This window comes from Mytilus trossulus, chromosome 4 (genome assembly GCF_036588685.1).
Source record: "Mytilus trossulus isolate FHL-02 chromosome 4, PNRI_Mtr1.1.1.hap1, whole genome shotgun sequence".
NCBI lineage: Eukaryota > Metazoa > Mollusca > Bivalvia > Mytilida > Mytilidae > Mytilus > Mytilus trossulus.
The window spans coordinates 73167769-73193262 of NC_086376.1; the positions used below are offsets into that span (position 1 = coordinate 73167769).

A 25494-nucleotide genomic window follows, 5' to 3' on the forward strand; every position below is an offset into this window, starting at 1 on the left:
GTGGTAATCAGCCAATATTACTGAACTCTAATGAATGGTTACACAAGTTGTAATGAATAAATCGGTAAGTCGACTTGTCTTTGACATGTGTTTTTGTATCTATATACATGAATTTAGGTTACATGTCATTAAATGAATTTAATTAACAAAATCTCCAATAAAACGGAAATAAAAATATCGCATACGAATTTCAAAAATAGATTTTATTGCTACTTTTATCATTTCAATTAATGCGGCATGCATACCGATCACATAACTCTATTTAAACGGAAAGTAGAAAAATAATTGCAAAATGATGATGTGCTTGTCCTATTTTTTTTTTTCTAAATTGAGTTTTTGTTTTACATTTTCTATTTTAGAACTGTACCATTTGCAATTTCGCTTTTCGGGATAAAAAGGGAACGGTTAAGTACTAAAAAAAAGTACTGTAATTTCATGGAAAACAAAAATATCAGTGCCCATTATTTAATTTGAAAAATGGCCAGGCTTTATATGTTAATTGTAGGATGTGCAGCATTCATGCGTGTTAGCTAAACTCGAATTTTTGCATATACATGTAATTGAAATGTTATAAACATCAATGTATACAAAGTGTTATTAAAACAGCTGATTTTCGCAGTCATACTCGAGTATTATATTTTTATCTTTAAAAAGACATGAAAATCCGATATATATGGGATATAAGATAAAAGATGAGTAATGTATATAATTTGTATACAAAAATGTTTTGTTGTCCTTTTTTTTTTACTTTAGTATTTGTCTTTTGTTTTGTGTATAAGCTATAGACAATAAAATTACCTTTAACTTCAAGAAGACCATGATAAATTGTCTAAACGCTCATCTTGTGCAGAAACAAATGGTATCGTTTGTATTATTCAAGTTGCATTCATGAATGATGTTATTAACGCAGAGAGAAATCCCCGCTCCTGGAGGTGAGCATAAGCTGACCCCTTAATGATAACCCTTGATAATAATGAAAACCAGCTCAGTATAATAGACGCCACACTTAACTCCTAAACATATAAATGAACCATAATTATCACAACACAAAAGTACTAAAGGCTAGAGGTTCCTGACTGGGAGAGGCGCAAAAAACCTGTGTCAAATTATATAAAATTAATAATTATGTTTTAAAAGGTATATATTTCGGAACATAAAACTGTACTGTTGCTTTTGAATCACATTCGTACTCTGTTCGACAATCTTCTTGATATTTGCGTACCAATATTTGTGTTTCGATTTTACACTTCGGTTTTATGCGCAATATATACTTGTCTGCATTTTTTACGTACATGATACATCATGAATTTATTGATACAATCCACTTGATATATAATTTAGTGATATATCATTATATTTTAAAAAAAAATTCATTCTACATACATGACAGAAGCGGACAAAATGTATTTCAGAATTCTCACTTAATATAAGCTGTACATGTAGTTAATAAACGTTACTGCACTTTAAATCAATGGATGCACTAGTTGTTAGATTTTAATTGAGTTTGCAGGAAAGCAGACTTGTTTTGACATGCTTGATTTTATTTGTATGTATGCATTACGCTTATACGTGTCATAAAATAGTTTTTATTTGACAAAAACTTCAGTAAAACGGAAATATTTATATCGCACACGGATATCAGATGTTAATTCCATAGCTCTTTTCTCCAAATTAATCATTTTACTTAATCGGATGCATATCGATCACAGAACTTAAATTAATCTAAAAAAAAAAGATTTAAAAAATTACCTACAGCAATTTTGTTCCTTCATATACTACAGGACTAGAAAAAATGTGTTTTCAGAAAGAACATCCAACTGCAGTTTCATGGAAAGCATGATTGATTTTCACAAAGACATAGAAAATATTCATTAAATATTGTAATAATCAGGCTATTTAATGAGACTTTTCCTACAATAATAGTCCTAGACTATCACACATCCTAATCATGACAATTTGGTATACAATACTTTTATATTATAGACAAGGGGATCCCATTATCTTATGCCTCTTTGTCAATTATCCCTGTATTCTAATTGTAATGCCAGTACGACTTTATTTAGAACTAATTACGTTTTAGTGCTGGACTAATAATGTGATTATATGAACTCAAACACGGTCTGTGGAATAATAAAGGATTGCAATAAATATGTTGTAGTTTACTATTTTAAGTAAAATGGTCATTAATTTCGATATACTTCAAGAAAGGAAGGAGCAAGGGGACAAATAAAAAAGGTTTGTTCACCTGTCTAGATCTCTAGTACTTTTAACGCAACAATAAATCGCAAAGTTCAAATCTCAAAATTCTATAACCTATTTAATGTTGACCGAAATGAAGTGAATGACTTGTTTTACAAACATACGTCTAAAAGATTATAACAATTTATTTTCCAAATAATTAGCTCTTTACAGTCGTTTTTGGGTTGTCGTTTTGCCACAGTGGTTGTTGTTGATAACCCAGGTGTTAGCATCTTGAACGTATCTCAAGGGATTAAAACTTCACTGTTTCACTATTTGTTTTTATGTCCCTTTGCAGGATCAGTTTCACATTTTAATTCAGGAGTTAACGGATGGTTTTATCAATGTATCATTTCCTTAGAGTTGCATTGTTTTTGTTACATATTCTGATTTATTTAATAATGGTATAGAGCACGCTATGTCATGATTAAGAGTAACGCCATATATCAAAATGTTAATGAAAAAGATATAAATTTGAGCAAGTCAGATTGAATGTAATTAAATTAATTAAATTTAGATTACCTGAAATGAAATGAAAATAATAGCAATGCACGATCATATAAATACATATCCTTAACTTGACCCTACCGGAAAAACTTTACACAAAGGCTAGTTGAGGCCACCAGAAAGAAACACTTGCCTATAAATAGAAATAAACCGAGACTGATTGATAAAACAACAAAACATGGAACCAGTAGCATATTTGAAAAACATTAAATAAATCATATTTATATCACATACAATTTCAGGGTCTTTATGCAAATAATATGACAAAAAGATATTGGCAAAAAATAATCAATGTTTGTCAATTATAAAGTTTTCTGCATATTGATATTGTGACAATTTAGTTGATCTGTGATATTAAAGATATTAAGATATAAGGCAAGTGTACGAATGTTCATTTTTGTAATAAAATTAAAATCTAAACACACATCATATGGATTATCATTCATATCAACTTTGATTGGTTCAGTTGTTTCAGAAGACACAATAATCAAAACAATGGCACAATAATTTCAATTAAAAGTCGAGTGACAGATTTTGGTAATCCTTAGCTAGCGTTATTGTAAATCTTGTCTCTTGTTTTGCTGTTTACGTCTTCTGTCTAACTATTGATACAAGTTTTTGAGTGTTTGTACTTACTTTTTCATACACACACACTAATCGGCTTTAATTTACTCATTATCATTGAATTATATTGAAATTGTATAAGATCATGACGTGAAGATAAGATGAGCCATGCAAGATAGTTATGTAAACCATTCATTTATTCCATACACCAAATTCAGTAAACATATTGTGTGTAGTACATGAAGCCATAAAAACTTCATATATTGAACAATTAACTAGGAAAATACGGTTAATGAAAATTTAACATAGATCAATTAACCAGCAAAATGAGACCAAAGGTTCATAAAATATCTCAAAGGCATGTACTCTTTATAATCATTTCATAAACCAGATAGTCACCTATTGATCAAAGTGTCTGAGAAATGACAACAAAAATGGAACTTCCACTACTGATCTATAAAAGAGGTATGGATTAACAGTTAGGAGGCGAATGTTAAAAAAGTCGCTTAGTTAACGAGTTTAAATTACCTAAATACCTCATGGAATTTTTAATGTCTTCAATTATCTATCGATTATTCAGCTTCAAAAGAATGTTTGCCGTAAATATCAAATCTGGTACAAAGGACTTTAAAATAGCCTTAACTGATATTACCCAACTTACAACGAATACCCTACTGCTGATTCGGTAGACAAATCTCATTACTTACCCGTTCCAAAAAATAATTTTCGAACGAAATTGGCAAATTACTCCTGACTTTCATAACAAGAGGCTCTCAAGAGCCTGAATCGCTCACCTTAATTCTTTTGGTTAAATCTCTCATCAATGATTATTTTGGCTTTTCAATTTATTTAAATGTTCTTTGGATCGTCCTATTTTCTTCAAAAGCCAAAAAAAAAATCATTTTCTCCTTTGTTCTATTTTAGCCATAGGAGCTATGTTTCTTGACATACAAGGAAATAAAATATAAAATTTATACTAGATACTCTGAAACTCATTTAGCCTAAGTTTGGCTGAAATTGATACAGCAGTTTCAAAGGAGAAGATTTTTTAAAGTAAGTCAACATGATGAACAAATTGTGAAAAAAGTCTTTAAAGGGCAATAACTCCTTAAGGGGTCAATTGACAATTTTGGTCAAATTGACTTATTTGAAGATCTTACTTTGCTGAACATTATTGCTGTTTACAGTTTATCTCTATCTATAATAATATTCAAGATAATAAACAAATAAGGCAAAATTTCTCTAAAATTATCAATTCAGGGGCAGCAACCCAACAACAGGTTGTCTGATTCATGTGAAAATTTCAGGGCAGATATATCTTGACCTGATAAACAATTTTACCCCATGTCAGATTTGCTCTAAATGCTTTGGTTTATGAGTTATAAGCCAAAAACTGCATTTGACCCCTATGTTCTATTTTTAGCAATGACGACCATGTTTGTTGATAGATCAAAACTTCGGATACAATTTATAAACTAAATACCCTAAGGAACATTCAGTTAAAGTTTGGAAGTATTTGGCCCAGTAGTTTCAGAGGAGAAGATTTTTGTAAAAGATAACTAAGATTTACGAAAAATGGTTAAAAATTTACTATAAAGGGCAATAACTCCTAAAGGGGTCAACTGACCATTTCGGTCTTGTTGACTTATTTGTAAATCTTACTTTGCTGAACATTATTGCTGTTCACAGTTTATCTCTATCTATAATAATATTCAAGATAATAACCAAAAACAGCAAAATTTCCTTAAAATTACCAATTCAGGGGCAGCAACCCAACAACGGGTTGTCTGATTCATCTGAAAATTTCAGGGCAGATGAACAATATTACCCCATGTCAGATTTGCTCTAAATGCTTTGGTTTTTGAGTTATAAGCCAGAAAACTGCATTTGACCCCTATGTTCTATTTTTAGCAATGGCGACCATGTTTGTTGATAGATCAAAACTTCGGATACAATTTATAAACAAGATACCCTAAGGAACATTCAGTTAAAGTTTGGAAGTATTTGGCCCAGTAGTTCCAGAGGAGAAGATTCTTGAAATAGTTTACGACAACAGACGACGACAGACGACGGACGCCAAGTGATGGCATAAGTTCACTTGGCCCTTCGGGCCAGGTGAGCTAAAAATGATCTCTGCTAAATGGCCTAATAAGGGCATATAACAGATAAGGTAATCTATGCCTGAGGTAAAATCTATACTGCACGTGCAACTAATGCCAGGTTAAAAACGATGATTTTTTTGCGTTACTTTTAACCATTTTCAGATGCATACTACTTCACATATAGAACTATTTATAAAATGCCCTTATAGTTTATTAAGTTCAGGAGTAACTGTATTTGCCAATTTCGTTCACAAATTATTTTAAGAAGTGGTAAGTTATTTGTCTACCGAATCAGTGGTGGGGTTTTCGTTGTAAGTTGGGTAACATCAGTTTAGCCTGTTTTTAACGTCATTTGTACCAGATTTGATATTTATGACAAACAATTTTCTGAAGCTGAATAATTGATTGACAATTTAAAACATTAAAATTCCATGAGGTATTTAGGTAATTTTAATTTCTAAAATTGTACTCTCTGACAATCCACTATAGGTAAATCCTAGCTGTTTGGCAAACATGTCGACTTATAAGGATTCCATACTACATATAGTATATGTAACCATCATACTATTTAGTTATTTAAGCCATTGCTGAACCATGAAAATGAGGTTAAGGAAAATGTTAATTTGAAAAATGTAAATTGCAGACCATAAAGTAAACAAGCTTTAAAGAATTATCTACATCTTCTTCTACATGCTGAAATATATAGCTTTAAACACATAGGTAATACAGTTGATGCTGTCACAGCAATAGCATCTCTTGTCACATATTCTGAGTCTTTATGTCATTAAAGTGAGAGGTTAAGCGCTTTCAACCCAGGTTTAATCCACCATTTTCTGAATTTGAAAATGTCTGTAACAAGTCAGGAATACGACAGCTCGTGTCAATTCATTTTTGAAGTGTTTTGTTATTTGATTTTGCCATGTGATTATGGACTTTCCGATTGGATTTTTCTCTGAATTCGGTATTTTTGTGATTTTACTTCTTGCTATGTAACATAAGACAAAAAATACCTTCTTTTAAATGCTTTATTCAGTATAATATTTTCATGTTAAAAAACTGTGTAGTGAACTGAAATAAAACAACATAGTTTTAAATGATGCAAAACAATTCCAGAACAACAATAATCAACCAAAATATACATGTAAAATAGTCATATTTCTAAACAAATCTGCATAATACATACAAGACAGGGACAACAGGTCTGTTTTTCAAATCTATTAAAATGTGTGGAAGTAAAACTTATTAAAAAGAACATATATGTATCCATTTCAAACATCATTTACCCTTATTATGTTTTACATTACTGCAGGGTACTGCTAAAATAATTCATTTATTTTCTGTCAACACAACAGTTCTAGTGGGAGACTCCTTCTTTAAAATTCATTAATTTGAAGTCTGACCTTTGGACCTGTGAGCAAGGTTGAAATCTCTTGACAAACAAAAATAATGGACTTTTTAATCATAGTTTTGATGGTCTTTTTTGCGATTGGCTTTCACTGTATAGCAAAAACAATGACTTCTTGCATAGTAAATATATGTCATTCAGGATGTTGTTTAAATATTCAAATCAATGTTTAGATAAATGTTAATTAAGTTTTATCCATATTTACTGAAATATTCATTGTAAAATATTGATTTTGAAAATTGATAAAATATTGATTTAAGGATGTTCGCTACTCTGTTTAAAAATAACAAGTTTTTTAAAAGACTGTTATGAATTGAAAGCATATACATAAAGAAACGAAAAAAGCAGAAAAAAATGGAGGGTCCATGTGCTCGTTTTCGAGATATACGCCGTTGAAAATTTGGCGGGAAATAATTCTCTCTAGACTTTTCTTTCACTTAACATTGGCACCTTATTTGATTTAAAAAATATGAAAAAATAACAAGGATTTCATTAAATTTTGAAATATGGCTTTTCAAATAATATGAAATAAAAATATGAAAAGAAAAGTAGGGGTTAGTGGGCAATTTTTTTTAATGTTTATACATGGATAAAACCAGAGGATTTAAAAAATCTGGCAAAAATTCCAAAAGTAGAGGAGCAAACATCCTTAAAATGTTTTTCAAGCATAATAATCCCAGAAATAGAACTTGAAAGAGGGCGATCTCTAACTCAAACATTTGTGGCTTCAAAAAGTTGGATGGTAGGTATGCATATGATATCACAAATTGCTGCAACATTTTCTATTGTAAATATAATTATCATTCTTGTACATGAGCTATCTATAAAATCACAAATGTGTTCTGCATTTGTTCAACATACATACTGGAATGCAAGCATGCAATCTATAAAAATTGTAAAAAAAAATATCTATTCTACATACATAACTGTTTAAACTTTAATTTTTATCATCAACTATAAAAGACAATATATTTTTTTATCACATTGAATTGTCATGTACATTTTGGAAATATTTTTTCATCATCTTAAAATGATATGTTTAATCAAAAAATGAGTGAGTCTTCCAAGGGAGACATGTGCAGTATGCTGTCTTGAAAGAATTTTGTAGCAGACTATGTGCGAGTCTGGTATACCCTTTTTCAGGGAGATGTAGGCAGATATTGCTTAAACAATAAATCTCGTAAATAGAAACCTTTCTGTCACTCATATTAAAACTAAAATAGGGGGTATGCTACTTAGTTATTAATAGAAGAATTTGTGGAATTTAGTGGAATTCATCAAGTAATTTTCAAGAGTTGCAAACAAACCAACTTGTATAAGCAGATATGGATAATGTCCCTGTTTTGGTAAAGAAAACCACCCAAAATCATTTTCAACACCTAAAAATAAAACACAAGTCAGGTATTTTTAAAATCTGTCCTCACAACATCTTCAGTTCCAAGTTCTGTTTTTTAATTCAACACTGCAGGCCAATTTATACTTACATTTCAGGCTAATGCCACATGAAAATGATTTAGAAAATATGACACATAAATGATAACTTCACTAATTAAAAAACAAAATATCAATCATCTGCATAATGTGTCAAAAAACAACATGATAAATTAATGATGTGGTTTCAGTGGGGAACTTCAATATGAAGCTTTAATACATCCTACCAAAGAATTCAATAATGAGATAACTAAAAAGTGATATTGATAGCTTCCTTAATGATTACACTTGTTTGTAATGTATTTAAAGTCTCAATCAACCTCTATTCCTATCATGCACATTTGTTTTTATGTCACTCTAAGAAAGACACATGAATCCAACAAATGACATACAAACAAATAATAGTCGCCGTCACGTAAAATTGGCAATATGATTTTTGTCAAAATTTTCTAAAATATCGACCGCATTTACTCGAGATCATGTTTTTCAATTAGCGGGATAAAAATCCAATCCAAATGTATACTACTGTCCTACCTTTTATTGTGTTTGCACAGTATAATCCTGACCTTCACAAAATCCAGGATTATTTTGTATGGTGGAATCCGACATTGTTATTACCGGAAGTGTTGCCGTGGAGTCCACGTGCTCTCAATTTTCTTGTGTCTCTCGGAGCTGTGCGTCATCTCTATGTAAAAAGCGCGGGAAATCGTATCATCAATGACAATGATATTACCTGGAGAGTAACGAATGTTATGTAGCAAGGGATCCTCATAGAAACCAAGATGGCGGTTTTACAATGAAAACAATCTTGAAAAATGTGAAGGTCAGGATTATACAGTGCAAACACAATAAAAGGTAGGACAGTAGTATATATTTGGATTGGATTTTTATCCCGCTAATTGAAAAACATGATCTCGAGTAAACGCGGTCGATATTTTAGAAAATTTTGACAAAAATCATGGTGCCAATTTTACGTGACGGCGACTATAGTAGGTCCTAGAAGGTTTTGATACAGATAAGTTTCATCGAATACGAGATTGTTTATAAGTGTAATTTGAGCCTGTTTTGATATGATTTACTAGGTATAAACAAATGGCACTTTTTTCATGGAAAAAATTAGAGCTGAGAACTTATACCGACATAATTATTTCCCCTTCTTCTGTTTCTTATTCCCTATAATATATATCGACTAGTTTGAGATACAATGTTTGAACAAACAAACAAGTAAATAGGTATTTTCATCACATAATTTATAATTTGTTCTGAAAGGATCTTAGGTGAAAAATGTTTTAAAAAAATATGGAAATTAGTGTATGTCTTTTTGATTTAATTTTTGCTTGCATATTAATTTGTACCTAAAATATGAACATCTAAGCTTTTGTTATGGTTGAATGACTTCATACACATGACACCATTCAGTAGACAAACATGTAAATATATAAACATTTTTACAAAGCTTATAAATATCATACATTTGTAAATATCTTTGTGAACTATAACCTTTCAAAATCCATATTAACAGCTGCACCTATATAAAATGTTTGATATCATCAATCACATGACACACATGTGATTTATCCACATTCAATTGTGACAAAAAATAAGTTCAATATCTAGAGTGTTCTCAGGACAAACAGTTTAACAATGAACACAATATTTGAAATGCTGTGACTAATGGTTTCCATGGTAATGATAAAATGTATGACATACTTCTTTAGATCTGGAAAAAACAATTTAGAATCAATTAAATGTATAAACAAACATGTTGAGAATATTGTCATATTTTGTATTTAGTATTCTAAAAGAGTTTTCTTTCAAGAATAAAAAAGAAGCAAACATGCTCTTTTTCTTTTGATAGTTGCTATACATATACAGCGAAACCTGGCTATACATATACAGCGAAACCTGGCTAAACCGAATCCTGAATAAAACGAAAACCTGTATAAACCAAAAACATATTCTAAAGCCCTGTCAGATCAAATTGTATGCATTATGAATATGATAAAACAAAACATCAGCCAAAACAGAACAAAATCTCAAGTCCCGAACAGGTTCAGTTTAAACAGGTTTCACTGTATAATTTGACATTAGTCTGACATACAATCATATTCAACTTCCTCATACAAAGTTATCCTTTGAAGTATTTGATTATTTTTTTTTATGTCCCTTTGGTGGTATATCTTTTTAACTTTTTCTGTTCTTATACTTCAAATGTTTTGCTTTGAGCGCCAATAATGAATGTATATCCAGAAAAGTGTTTCAGACGCATGAAATTTAGAATGTGTTGTTTTATTTTTTACTATTTCATCAATTCATTTTTTCTAGTTTAATGCCATCTGAATAATTCTTATTATTAATATAATTTAACTTTAATGACTATGTTAAATTTCAAATGCCTGCTTCTAACAGAAACAGTATTTTCTTTTTACTCTAATGATAATCTAAAATAAGCATATCATGAAATAAAGCATTTCTTTATTATCAATAAGTTTTTTTTTATTGCTTGACAATTATAGGCATTGCATTTAAGATGATTTTTAATGAATGACAAAATATACAATAAAACTTTTTTTAATTGGTTAACATAATGAGGATGAACAGAAGTAATCAAATTTTCCCCATCTTACACTATTTCTACATTTTCATACAAAACCTACCTTTTATCAACTCGTTACATCTTTTGCATCTTTTATGTGATTTTTCAGGTATTTCATCATTCCAAATGTCTTGACTTTCTTTTTGCCTAAAAGTGATATTAAAGATCAATTGTACAGGTTACACATTATTTCAACTTTTTTTCTTAAAACGTTTGTATGCCTAAGATGGTTTTTTTCTAACTAGTGCTTACATTTACTATCAATTCCTAGTCGACTATCCACAGCAGTCACTCATAAATTATACTCTTTTGAGACTCTTTGTGCAATATGTCAGCAACCACACAGCAACAGCCAGGGATAGCAAACCATAAAAATAATTGTCCTGCCCAAAGAACTTTTGAAAATTATGTGCTATTTTAAAACAGTTCTAAACAGAAGTCTTGTTTATGACTTAAAAGTCCATTTGATGACAGCAACAAAATCTGGATGCCTTTTCCATGTTTTTCTTCCAAAACAACCCAAATGAAATAATCAAAAGAATGGATGACAAATGTGACTTGCATGGTACCTATATGACACAGGGGCATGATGATTACTTATTGTGAAGGGAGAGAATCGGCACACAAAATCAGGTCTTCTTTTACAATAGCATAGAAGACAAATCATCAAAAAAGTACTTGTATAGTTATCTCATTACTGATTTCAATGGTCACAACTTCAAAACATCTGTACAATTTTTTCTTAATTGTAGTGAAACTCTACAAACCAGAGATATATTGTAATGGCAAAAAAATTAAAAGAAACTAAAAACCTATCATTGTGATATACTTACCAAATATGGGTAATAATTGTTCATCACAGAGCATAAACTGTCTATTTTTGGGATCCTGAAATAAAAATACATAAAATTGAGAAAGGAAATAGGCAATATGTCAAAGACTGACCAAACAACAGACAAAAGGCCACCATATGTCTTCAATGTAGCGAGATAATCCAGCAGCCAGAGGTAGTCCTCAGAGGTAGCTGGCCTTTAAACAAATTGTGTATCAATATATTATATATATATCATGAATGTGCTTTCATTACAGATCAATTATTTTGAATGTCTCAAATATATTAATTAAATTGTCAATTAAAAAAAAAAGATGTTATATGGTTGCCTAAAAGACAACTCTTCATCAGACGCTAAATGACATAGAAGAAGTTTGCAACTATAGGTCACTGTAGCCCGGTAATTATGAGCAAAATCCATACAGCATAGTTTCCTTTAAAAGACCCCCATGTGACAAATGTAAAACATTTCAAAGGAGGAAACTAATGACCTGATTTATGTACAAACCAATGAACAAAAAACAAAAATGATTTACAACTAACAAAAACTTGATACCATTCAAAGAAAGATAATTCATTCCTCTTAAATTTTTAAAATACCAGAAAACCTCTTTTGTTTGAATAATTGTAACATGTTTAATATGAACATTATATTTACAGAAAAAGACCACTACAAGGATATATCTTGTCACCATGGTCGCCATAAGATACTGTTATTACATAAACATTTTTGAAAACCAGTTTTGTGGTGTGTATGTAAAATTATATGCAAAAAAATAAAAATATTTTTAAAACTATTTTGAGTTCTCACAGCAAACCATTTTTTTCTATTATAACACTCTTAATCCTTTTTGTCCTGTATTCCTTATGAAGCAAAATTTATAATCATTAATATCATGGTGGTTTCTCCCTCTTAATTGAAGTGCTCCCAGTTTTAAAATCTTATAAGGAACAGCAAACTATCTGACTGAGGAGTCAACACAATGGAATGTTTCAAATGGAATGTAAAGCGAAATTCTACAATGCATACAATGTATACAATAATACACCTGTGCATTGTAAAAATATCATTGTCTTACTTGTAGATTTCTTTCTTTAATTATCTGCCACATTTTCTTCACAACCTCATTTCTTGCCAACTACAACAGAAAAAGTCAAATAGAGAATGTCAAAATAGATTAAGCAAATTAGTGATTCATTCTATTGTATAACATGTTCTCTAAAATTAAAAGAAGCATGCAGACAGTAAATTGTTAAGTATTCAAAATATCACTTGAAGGAGACAAGTATATCTCAGCATATTTTCTTAAAGAATTTTGTAAAATATCACTTATCACATCAGTTTATTGCACATCCATGCATCCATCTTTTAATAAAAATATCTGTTTACATATTATACATCAACACATCATTTTCCTGCCAGTCATTAAATTCAGTCATGGAAACAGCTGTTATGAAGGTGGAAGGGTTCCAAAAGAAGAACAATTAAAGGAGAGATTCAGGTTGAAGTATGAATATGAAAGTCATGACCTCAAATAATCTCTCTCAGAGACAGGGGTTAAGCAACAAACTGGTGTTTAGGTTATCATGGTTATTTATAACATCTAATCAAATAAATGTCCATTCTGAAATTCTCTTTATTTCTTATCAAACACTACCCACATTGATGTGTTAAAAATATCGTTAATTTCCAATTTTCACACAACACTCAAACATGAACATTCAAGTGACTAAAATCTGGTTTCAGAGACATTTGCCTACACAAATCTTTTGTACATGTAGAAACAATTTGATGCACTGCTGATGAATCCATTATAAAAAGTAAATCAAAGCTAACCTATATATTATAGGGTTATTGCATGAATATTGGGGAATATTGTCCCAAGTAATATTTTATATTGCCAGAGCTTGCAAGGGCAATATATGTTCTACAAGGGACAATATTCTCCAATATTCATGCAATAACCCTTTTATTGTATAGCAATACAATATTTGAGAGTAAATACTAAGATTTTGTCATTGATGACGTCATGAATTTTGAAGATTTATTGCATTAGTGCAATATTAGAATTTATTGCACGCTAACTTTTGGTTACTTTCTGTGGGAAATATTATATAATTATTGACTAATTACTATTTATACTTGGTCTCAGCAACCTTTATTTGAAAATAACAAATATATCTCAATACCTTATCTGCACCCATTACATCGGCTAATTCTTGAGACAACAGACATGGTCGACTATACGCTGATGTACCTAAAAAGTATATTCATAGCAGATATTAATTAAAAGTACAAAATGTGTAAGTATTTTTTTGGCAGTGTACATTGAATAACAAAAACAAGAGGCTCTCAAGAGCCTGAATCGCTCACCTAAATTCTTTTGGTTAAATCTCTCATCAATGATTATTTTGGCTTTTCAATTTATCTAAATGTTCTTTGGGTCCTCCTATTTTCTTCAAAAGCAAAAAAAAATAATTTTCTCCTATGTTCTATTTTAGCAATAGGAGCTATGTTTCTTTACATACAAGGAAATAAAATTTATACTAGATACTCTGAAACTCATTTAGCCTAAGTTTAGCTGCAGTTTCAAAGGAGAAGATTTTTTAAAGTAAGTCAACATGATGAACAAATTGTGAAAAAAGTCTTTAAAGGGCAATAACTCCTTAAGGGGTCAATTGACAATTTTGGTCAAATTGACTTATTTGTAAATCTTACTTTCCTGAACATTGTTGCTGTTTACAGTTCATCTCTATCTATAATAATATTCAAGATAATAACCAAAAACAGCAAAATTTCCTTAAAATTATCAATTCAGGGGCAGCAACCCAACAACAGAATGTCTGATTCATCTGAAAATTTCAGGGCAGATAGATCTTGACCTGATAAACAATATTACACCCTGTCAGATTTGCTCTAAATGCTTTGGTTTTTGAGTTATAAGCCAAAAACTGCATTTGACCCCTATGTTCTATTTTTAGCAATTGTGACCATGTTTGTTGATAGATCAAAATTTCGGATACAATTTATAAACTAGATACCCTAAGAAACATTCAGTTAAAGTTTGGAAGTATTTGGCCCAGTAGTTATAGAGGAGAAGATTTTTGTAAAAGATTACTAAGATTTACAAAAAATGGTTAAAAATTGACTATAAAGGGCAATAACTCCTAAAGGGGTCAACTGACCATTTCGGTCACGTTGACTTATTAGTAAATCCTACTTTGCTGAACATTATTGCTGTTTACAGTTTATCTCTATCTATAATAATATTCAAGATAATAACCAAAAACAGCAAAATTTCCTTAAAATTACCAATACAGGGGCAGCAACCCAACAACAGAATGTCTGATTCATCTGAAAATTTCAGGGCAGATAGATCTTGACCTGATAAACAATATTAACCATGTCAGATTTGCTCTAAATGCTTTGGTTTTTGAGTTATAAGCCAAAAACTGCATTTGACCCCTATGTTCTATTTTTAGCAATGGCGGCCATGTTTGTAGATAGATCAAAACTTCGGATACAATTTATAAACTAGATACCCTAAGGAACATTCAGTTAAAGTTTGGAAGTATTTGGCCCAGTAGTTTCAGAGGAGAAGATTCTTGAAATAGTTTACGACGACAGACGACGACGGACGCCAAGTGATGGCATAAGCTCACTTGGCCCTTCAGGCCAGGTGAGCTAAAAATTGTTACTGTATTATTTTTGTTTGAATGTTTGAAACCATGCATAACATCAGAAATCCAGGACTATTGCATTTGTCAAACTGATATGTATTCATAGAAGTGCATACAAAATATTATAGATTTACCACAAGAAGTTACTATCTGATATGTATTCATAGTAGTGCAACGTCATACAAAATATCATTGATCTATCACAAGAAGTAACTATCAAACTAACTTAAGCTGAAAACTTTACAATTGTTGACCCAACATTGTCATGGTCTTTTAAAAAAAAAATCTATCTCTTTATCTTGCTTTCTGTGATATTTATCTCTGGCAAGACAATAAGAGATAACCATTTAGTCAACACCAAAACATGGGATGCAGCATCTATCAGGTGAACATTATTCATTTTTGACAATATTTAACCCTTTATTGTTGGTCATTATGACACAATGATGTGTGCTTCTTCTCTATTCAACATGTTCAAATATTGATATTGAAATTGTCACAGATACAAATTTATTTGTAAACTAAATAGTGTTTACTTTTATTTGTATATGAAATGTTTAAAGTGAATCAATTCTTACCCTTCCTTTCTCTTTTAACTGGTGTTTTTCTTTCTTTTTTCTGCAAATAGAAAGATAGATATGTTAGTTTTTGATACCAGTTTTTTACATCAAGCACAATCTACTGCACTGTATGTGCCTGTAATTGCTCACATTCACTTCATTTTAACTTTAGTGGATAGCTATATACAAATGTAGTTGTCTCATTGACAATCATACCTCATCAAGGTCATATAAAATTAACGTATTTTCAACCAAGAAGTTAATTGAATTTTTAACCTACTAGTTCACAAAGTAATTTTAATTACATAAGGTTGCTCTCAATATATTTAACCTGTCCTTTGTTAAGTGTAAAATTATTAAAATATCATAGTGAGGCGTTTATTTTTCTGTGAGGGATGCACAAGTACACAGGCACTAGAATAATACTATTTTTTTTTAAAAGACGTGACTTAGTTGTAAAACTATCCAATTATGTTTAAACAAAAAATGTTTATGATAATAGAGCTTGTGATTAATTGTAGTTGTATACCCACCTTTGTATTTCTTGATCTTGTTCTTCTACCACCACTGTTTAATTCTTCTTGTAATTTCTGAGCCATTGCCTCGTCATCTTCCTACAAAAATTCACAATACTTAAATTATTTTTATAACATATAGATATTTCTTTTTTAAAGTTCCCATTAAATTCTTCCATAAATGCTTATCTGACGAACAGCTTGTTTGAAGCATTGTAGCTTGCCTCAAAATGCCTCAAAATAATTGGTAGATCAACCTTAATCCTGGAAGCAAATTGTTTTATCCTTGTATGTTCTAGGCCTAAAAAAAAAATGTTGTGTTTCCGGTCACCCGACTGACCGTCCTTCAGACCCCCGACTCAAAAATTTTTAAAGCTGATGTAAGAATTTATTTTTTTTTATACCTACCGACCGTTTTTTTCTGAAAGAAAATAAAAAAATTGTAAGTCCTTTGATATGCAGTTTGACAGTGAAGTAAAACCTCGTTAGTTTCGTATATAGATGCAAAGCAGTAATGGGGCCCTGTACGGGTTATTTGCTGGACACAAGTGTTGAAATTGAGAAAATATAATAATTAAGAGTAAATACTCTTTTCATAAAATATCAAAAATAAATGATTCATGTATAAGTTCTACAACCATATATAAATGCCCTACAATATTTAACATTAATACAGATCACCCCAAGCCCAATTTCTAGAGTTCACATTGGTTATGTCATGATCAATAATGAGTAGGAGTTATTGTTTTTAAAATTAACCCCAAATGTTACAAATCTGACAATCCAAAACTTTTGGTCCTGAAATAGGGGAATTGGGTTTAAAAAGCTAATTTCCATGGGGAAGAGCTGCCAAAATTTTTTTAGTTTTGGATTTAGTTTTTTTTTCAGGGGTATTTTAAAAGGGGGTAAACTACTATACAAGTTATCATATAATATATAAAATACAAAAGAAAATGAATGGATATTGCTGATAAAAACTCACACAATAATCTAGAAAATTGTCAAATGGTCTTAAGCAATGAATAAAGTGCCCATGCCTTTTAAAAAAAATCGAGACAGCAATGAAGCATAATATTAAAAAAAAAAAAAAAAATCCCTACCTACCGTCCCTTAAAAATTTCAAGGGGGTGATCGGAAACACAACATTATTTTTTTAAGCCCTAGATGTTTTATTATAATATCCTCTTTTTGTTTGTAAAGCTTTTGAATAACCTTAGGTCAACATATCTTTTCTGTTTTGTAGTTTGTTTGTATCTCTAATAATCCAATAACAATTAATACTTGGTTGAAACTAGTGACATGCACTAAATTTGTTACAAAAAGATCTAAATATATGCTGTATATCATATTTGTTTTTTTTGTTTATTACTTTGTACATAATTCATAGTTTTCTAATTTGAATTATTCTAAATTGTCTTTTATGGACCCTTTTGAACAGCTGACAATGTGGTATGGGTTTTACTCATTTTTGAAGGCCCTGCAGTGATCTAAAGTTATTGATTTATATGTCATTATGTCCCTTGTAGAGAGTTGTCTCATTGGCAACCATACCACATATTTTATTTTTTTTATCTGTGGGGTATAGATAAGGAAACTGACCCCATCAGATGAATCACTCATGTTAGTTGTGACCACTTTCTCTGGAGTTTTCTTTGGTGGTGGTTTTGGCTGAAAATAGATAAGCATAACTGATCATGGTAGTAAACTTGAATGAGGGTTAAAATAAATGATTGTGAAATTTTACAAAAACGGACACTAAATGTTATAAGTCATGTAAGTAGCCTGTATCCACATCAACAATGGACTTTTCTTTCTGATATCAATCTGACCTGAATTCTGAATTTCAGAAAATTTGAGTTGCATGTGAAAAGTATTAGAATTCAGAACCAGATGCTCCCCAGGGCGTAGCTTTATACGACCGCAGAGGTTGAACCCTGAACGGTTGGGGCAAGTATGGACAGAACATTCAAGCTGGATTCAGCTCTAAATTTGGATTGTGATTAAATAGTTGACACAGCATAGGTTTCTGACACAGAATGAATGTGTTCTAATGAATTTAAAAATTTTGTTTTTCTCTTAGAGCAATTCGCTATGCTGTTGAATATTAATCCTCTCAAAAAAATGTTTGAAGAAATTTTCTTTTTATTTATGAAATTTCAAATGAGAAAAATTGAACCCAATTTTTTAATCACATCCCCCTTTCCCTTATTCCAAAACTAATCTCAATTAAAATATTCTAATGGAGTTTGCAACCATTACTACTCATTTAAATACATCATAAAATATTAAGATGTAAAAAAACTGCTTGTTATCACTGAATGGTAAAGATTATTTAAATTTATCAGTTGATAGTAAAAAGTGAATATACATAATATATTGTATATAACAAAGATTTAAGTTGATTCTGGACAAAGAAAGATAACTCCAATTAAAAAAAAATTCTTGCAATAAGATATTTCTCGCTTTCTATTCTGGACAAAGAAAGATAACTCTAATTAAAAAAAATTCTTGCAATAAGATATTTCTTGCTTACTATTCTGGACAAAGAAAGATAACTCTAATTAAAAAAAAATTTGCTATTTCACAATGTTGTGAAACTAGATATTTCTTGCCATTGCACAATACTGTGCAATTGAAAAGACTTGCTATTGCACAATACTTAATATAATAATTTTAGATCCTGATTTTGACCAACTTGAAAACTGGGCCCATAATCAAAAATCTAAGTACATGTTTAGATTCAGAATATCAAAGAGGCTCAAGAATTTAATTTTTGTTAAAATCAAACTTAATTTAATTTTGGACCCTTTGGACCTTAATGTAGGCCAATTTGAAAACGGGACCAAAAATAAAGAATCTACATACACAGTTAGATTTGGCATATCAAAGAACCCCATTTATTCAATTTTTGATGAGGCCAAAAAAAAAAATAGGTGTGTTTCCTGTTGCATGCCCCAAAAAATTAGGGTCGGTAGGTAGGTATTTTTTATTTTTTTTTTTATTTTTTTATTTTTTTTTTTTTTACTGGCCTGCTTCGGTTGTTTTTTGTGTATTTTTATAATCAGTTTGTTATTCTTTCATGTTATTTTCATCAGTTCATTGTATAAAGTATACAAGATATGAATAGTCCAAGTTCAAAAGTTGCAGAAGACTTGGCCATGACTTCCAGCTTATAAAATTTTCAAACTTTTCAGAACTGATACGCCATCTGTACGGGTCAGGCTATAGTCTTACACAGAAAGCCCATCAAAGTCTGTCTCAGCAAAGACCTGTTTTATAATCAGTTTCTTTCAGACAATTTAGTTCACAGAACTGATGCCAGCTTTTCTACAAATACCAAATATTAATAACATGATAGAGGGATGGGTGAATATCTTTGAAATTTTGATTATATACTAGCTGTTTAAAAGAAAATCAATTACAAATTGAGTTTTGGGGCTATGGTTGAGCAAATATCAGATATTAAAATTAAATTTAAGGTTCATCATAACCTTTTGGCTAAAATGGCCGTATTTACACCCCAAATTTTACTCTGAGTACAGACTAACCTATACACCTGCAACAGTTTTAAGGGATGGCAGGAACTAGATATATAAATTTTAAATGCATTTTATGTTTCAGAAAATTATTAACTTTTCTAGATTTTGCTATCCATTTTTTTTCGTTCCTGCAGAAGGTGCAAAAATTAACTAAGTAGTGAAAACGATTGAGAAGCTCCCCTCATATAATCAATGTTGTGAGTAGTATTGATTTAAATGGACAATAGATGGACAATAGACACCTGTAAACAATAGGTGATTTAACAGGTTTAAACTGTGTAATTGAGTGGACCATAACAAATGAAACTCGGGTGTTTGTTTATTTTGCTATCTTCTGCAGACTGGAAAAAATGCACATCAAAATGCAAGTAAGTTTTTCATTTTCTGAAACGTAGACTTCATATAACTTTTATATATCTAGTTCCTGCCATGCCTTAAAACTTTCCTGAATGTACCAGTTGGTCTGTACTCATAGTAATTTTTGAGGTGTAAACACGGCCAAATTTTTCAATTCCTTATGATGAACCTTAATCATGTTAATCCTAAATTGAACGTTTGGCTTCCCTCTTGTATTAGAAAAGACTGTCAGAAGTAAATGCCAAAACATTGTAAACTTGTTATACTGTCAATTTTATTCCTATAAAATTCTGAACAAATTATAAACATCGAAACAACCGAAACATTCAAATACACTTTGACTGATGGCCATAGCAGAAGCCATGCCGTTGTTTGACTTCAATCTGTATCACACAAATGCTTACTGTATTAAAATTTTATTTGAAATCAAACGTTTAAAAGATGCCATTCAAAGGCTATACTAAACAAAAACCGTTTCCGGAAAAAAACGAAAAAAATCCGGATTTTTTTTTTTTTTCCGGGAAAAAAAAGTTAGGGTCGGCGCCAAAAAATTAGGGTCGGTCGGGCGACCGGAAACACACCTATTTTTTTTTTTGGCCTGAAATCAACTAAAGTTAAATTTTGGACCCAGATTTGGATCAACTTGAAAACTGGGCCAATAATCAAGAATCTAAGTACATTTTTAGATTCAACATATCAAAGAACCCAACCGATTCATTTTTTGTCAAAATCAAACTAAGTTTAATTTTGGACCCTTTGGACCTTAATGTAGACCAATTTGAAAACATGACCAAAAGTTAAGAATCTACATACACATGACCAAAAGTTAAGAATCTACATACACAGTTAGATTCGGCATATCAAAGAACCCCAATTAATCAATTTTTGATGAAATCAAACAAAGTTTAATTTTGGACCCTTTTGGCCCCTTTTTCCTAAACTGTTGGGACCAAAACTCCCAAAATCAATACCAACCTTCCTTTTATGGTCATAAACCTTGTGTTTAAATTTCATAGATTTCTATTTACTTATACTAACGTTATGGTGCGAAAACCAAGAAAAATGCTTATTTGGGGTCCTTTTTGGCCCCTAATTCCTAAACTGTTGGCACCTAAACTCCCAAAATCAATACCAATCTTCCTTTTGTGGTCATTAACATTGTGTTTGAATTTCATTGATTTCTATTTACTTAAACTAAAGTTATTGTGCGAAAACCAAGAATAATGCTTATTTGGGCCCTTTTTTGGCCCCTAATTCCTAAACTGTTGAATCCAAAACTCCCAAAATCAATCCCAACCTTTCTTTTGTGGTCATAAACCTTGTGTCAAAATTTCATAGATTTCTATTCACTTAAACTAAAGTTATAGTGCGAAAACCAAGAAAATGCTTATTTGGGCCCTTTTTGGCCCCTAATTCCTAAAATGTTGGGACCAATACTCCCAAAATCAATACCAACCTTCCTTTTATGGTCATAAACCTTGTGTTTAAATTTCATAGATTTCTATTCACTTTTACTAAAGTTAGAGTTAGAAAACTAAAAGTATTCGGACGACGACGACGACAACGACGACGACGACGAGGCAGACGACGACGCCAACGTGATAGCAATATACAACGAAATTTTTTTCAAAATTTGCGGTCGTATAAAAACATCTGGCTTTGATTGAATTAACATATTTACAGATGACTGGGATAAAATAAGGATCATAAATGTATAAATTGAACCAAACTTTGGAAGAAAATGAAATTTCAAGTGAAATTTTCTTAATTTTCACATGTTTATTAAGAAGTCTCTATTATATGTCTATTTAAGTAAAATGGTGATATGTTTGGAGTGGTTGTGTTCTTCAACAGATAATAAATGTACATACATGTATTAACCAAAGTTTTGTAGAAATGGGTCCCTCACATAGTTTTTTATACATAATTTCTATATGATTTAATTATTATTGATTATGGTGATTGTCATTTTGAAAGCTGTTTGAATCAATGCCCACAATTCTCTAGTAGTTTGATAGAGCAATTGGTCGTCTAATTTTAAAAAAAATGTTTCATAAATTTTTATAATTTTACCTCATTTTTTTGTAATCTAAATTTATATTAAAGTCATCCTGGTTTGACAATCATAACAATGGTATCAATGTACATTTCTTGTAGATCCCTAGGGAACATACAGACTAAGTAAGGTAACAATTAACCCAATGGGCTCAAAGGTATTCATAGAGAGCCATGGTAAGTGCATCGGACTACTAACACAAAGGTTCCTGATTCGATTCCCGTTCTGGGATTGAAATTTCAGGAACTGAATTTTCGGTTCACCCTTGACACAATTTGCGAGAATGGTCTTGAGGAAACGATGATAGTCTGTAGGAAGAGGGCGATAAATGGTTGACCTGTATTAAGAGAGAGCCATATCTCTTGCATGTAAAACTAAAAGACTCCCTTGAAGATTTAGAAAAAGAATAGGCTAATGCCGCTACAAGGCAGCACTCTCACCCGCAAAGTGGAAAGGGATTAATATAAGTTGCAAAACTTGTTTCCCAATCCACTATAAATAAATATGTTTAAACTAAACTATTCATAGATTTTTTTTAATATATAGTTTAGAACTCATCACGGATTCAAAGTGATGGTCTCTTCAGTAGAAAATGATTATTTGTTCCTAATACATGTATGTCTAAGTGTCTTAAACAATGTACTGAAAAAATAGTCAAACTACTCTTTCAGCACAAAAGTTATCTATACAGGCAGAAAGGTTTGTCATGTTTTAAATGATGTTTCATATTTTATATTCCTAAGCAATGATAAAATTTTAAGCAAACAGATAACTAACCTTTGACTTTGTGATCGTAGCTTTCTTTGTTGGTTTTGGCTTCTTTTTAGGTGGTTCATCTTCCAACTACAAAATTATAAAGAAATATTCTTACATTGTACATTACATTGAAGTAGCTAAAGTCACATTTTTGGACATGATTTGGGAAACTACAAATTGTGATGGTCATAGAAATGCAAAGATTGAATTCCTGACATAGACATGATAGAAATAAATGACAAAACCATAAAATCAAGTAACATCAAAACTGAAAATCTATCTTCATACAGTCTCATCTAAGATAATTCACATGTTGATCTCATTAATTGTTATCTCTTGCCCTGTCTAATCTTTTTCAACACATTTCATTGCATTTTGGAGAATGTAACAATAAATTCTTTTTTAACGTTTGGCGATTTGGAGCTTAACATATTGCATAAAATACATGTGCAGTCTTTTGCTTCAGACTTTATATTGACCAATTCTTCTTTGTTAGGTTGCTGTCTCCGTGGTCTCTTTGATGTCTATTCACCGTTTGGTTTTCCCATTTGATTAGGGACTTTCTGTTTAGAACTTTCCTTGAAGTTCAGTAATTTTGTGATTTTACTTTTGATGCATACACCACATTACTTTTCATACATGTTTATAACTCAAACTTGATTATAAAGACCGTTTTTGTTTACCTCCTCCTCTTCAGAACTTGGATCATCATCATTTTCTTGACTATCTTGACTCTCTTCTATAAGTTCCATCACTAACTGATCTATTACTTTTCTTCTACAAATAAACATGATTATTGGTAAGCATCAAGGTTTAAACATCTTGATAATTGTTAGTAAATGTAACAAAAATGAAAGGACATTACAACAATTTTCATTGATGTACCAGAAGACATAGAATGAAACTATACTTCACTTTAAAATACTAACAGCGATGACTTGTATGTGGTTCTTCTACAGAAAGTTTATAAAATGTCTGATCAATTGGTTGATCATTATGGTTTGTTGAAATAAACTCATAATAATCAACTATCTGTCTATCAGTTGGTTGATCATTATGATTTGTTTAAGGTTCATCATAACAAACGGACAAATATGGCTGTATTTACATGCCAAAAATTACTCTGAGTACAAACTTACCTGTAAAGTTTGAAAAGTTTTGATGCCTAGCATCCACTAGATATAATAAAGTTAAATCCATTTTGTGTTTCAGAAAGATACAATCTCTTTTGGATTTTGATGGGCATTTTTTTTCCTTCATGCAAAAGGTGTGAAAATTGACTAAGTTGCGGAACAACTATGAGATGCTCCCTCAGGTAAAAAACCGGTTTGTATTGTTTTCATTGTCCTTAATTGACATGGACATCAGGTATCTTCACAACTATAGGTGAGTTAAAGAGTTTATCTGAGTCAGTGAGTGGACAGAATCAAAGTAATTCAGGTGTTTGTTTATTTTTGCACCTTCTGAAAAAAGGAAAAAAAATGCCCATCAAAAACCAAGAAAGATTTTATCTTTCTTAAACACAAAATACATTTAACTTTTATATATCTAGTGGATGCTAGGCATTAAAACTTTCCAAACAGCACAGGTAAGTCTGTACACAGAGTAGTTTTTTAGGTAAAAATACGGCCATATTTGTCCATTTGTTATGCATGTTATGATGAACCTTAAATAAAATCATAATAATCAACAATCTCTTCGCATCACTATGAAAGCATGCACTATCATAAGTATAGTTTTTTATTTTTATTTTTTTTATGAATTAAACTTCTGTTGGAAGTAATATATATAAATAAATAAAAAACATGCATTATTTTTTTCTATCAGCTGATCATTGTTGATGTAGAGTTGTCTACCTTATTGAGTTACTATCCACGTGCACACAACACACTGTACACAAACGTGTCGCACACCAATTTACCTTTTATTCTACTAATAATGGGTAAGAACAAAGAATTAAAACGATATGTGTTCTTGAAAACATACTTATCTGAGAGGTCTGTGTCATACTGCTTCTGCAACTGAAGTCTAACTTTCTTTGCCGACAAGCTATCAAGATCGGCATCCTTCAGTATGTCTGTTAAAATTTAAATAAAAGCGTGAAATGTTTGAGACATAAAATATAAATGAAATCTATGGTTATTTACAATCTTCATGTGTGTCTTGTTAAATGTATGGGGTCTGTGTACGAAAAACAAACCTTTTATTGCTTTACGAAGTTGATCTTGTGTGAGTGCCATTGTGTTCCGGTAAATACAAAGGGAGATCACTCTAATATTTTTCAAGAATTTTAAAAGTTCCCGATACGAACGTTACGCGCGTTAATGCGTTAATATGGCGAAATAATAGACACCA

The 25494-nt window shown here is 30.8% G+C and overlaps 1 protein-coding gene across 1 annotated transcript; it reads right to left on the reverse strand.

Annotated features, from left to right (window-relative positions):
- Positions 1 to 9565: 9565 nt before the first annotated feature.
- On the reverse strand, positions 9566 to 25470 carry LOC134715923 (uncharacterized). The gene is made up of 12 exons (XM_063578487.1): positions 25340 to 25470; positions 25126 to 25216; positions 23823 to 23916; positions 23161 to 23226; positions 18031 to 18099; positions 16450 to 16530; positions 15935 to 15974; positions 13866 to 13933; positions 12755 to 12814; positions 11677 to 11731; positions 10905 to 10990; positions 9566 to 9967 (listed from the first exon to the last, which is right to left on the reverse strand). The coding sequence occupies exons 1-11, from the start codon at positions 25377 to 25379 to the stop codon at positions 10911 to 10913; spliced, it is 744 nt and encodes a 247-aa protein (XP_063434557.1). The 5' UTR covers positions 25380 to 25470; the 3' UTR covers positions 9566 to 9967; positions 10905 to 10910.
- Between the last annotated feature and the right edge of the window lie 24 nt (positions 25471 to 25494).

Coding starts and splice junctions, on each gene's coding strand:
- LOC134715923 (XM_063578487.1), bottom strand. CDS start 25,379: ATGGCACTCACACAAGATCAACTTCGTAAAGCAATAAAAG. Junction 13,934..15,934: donor AGTTAAAAGAGAAAGGAAGG/GTAAGAATTGAT, acceptor TATACTTTTTAG/GTACATCAGCGTATAGTCGA. Junction 12,815..13,865: donor ATGTAATGGGTGCAGATAAG/GTATTGAGATAT, acceptor TTTCTGTTGTAG/TTGGCAAGAAATGAGGTTGT.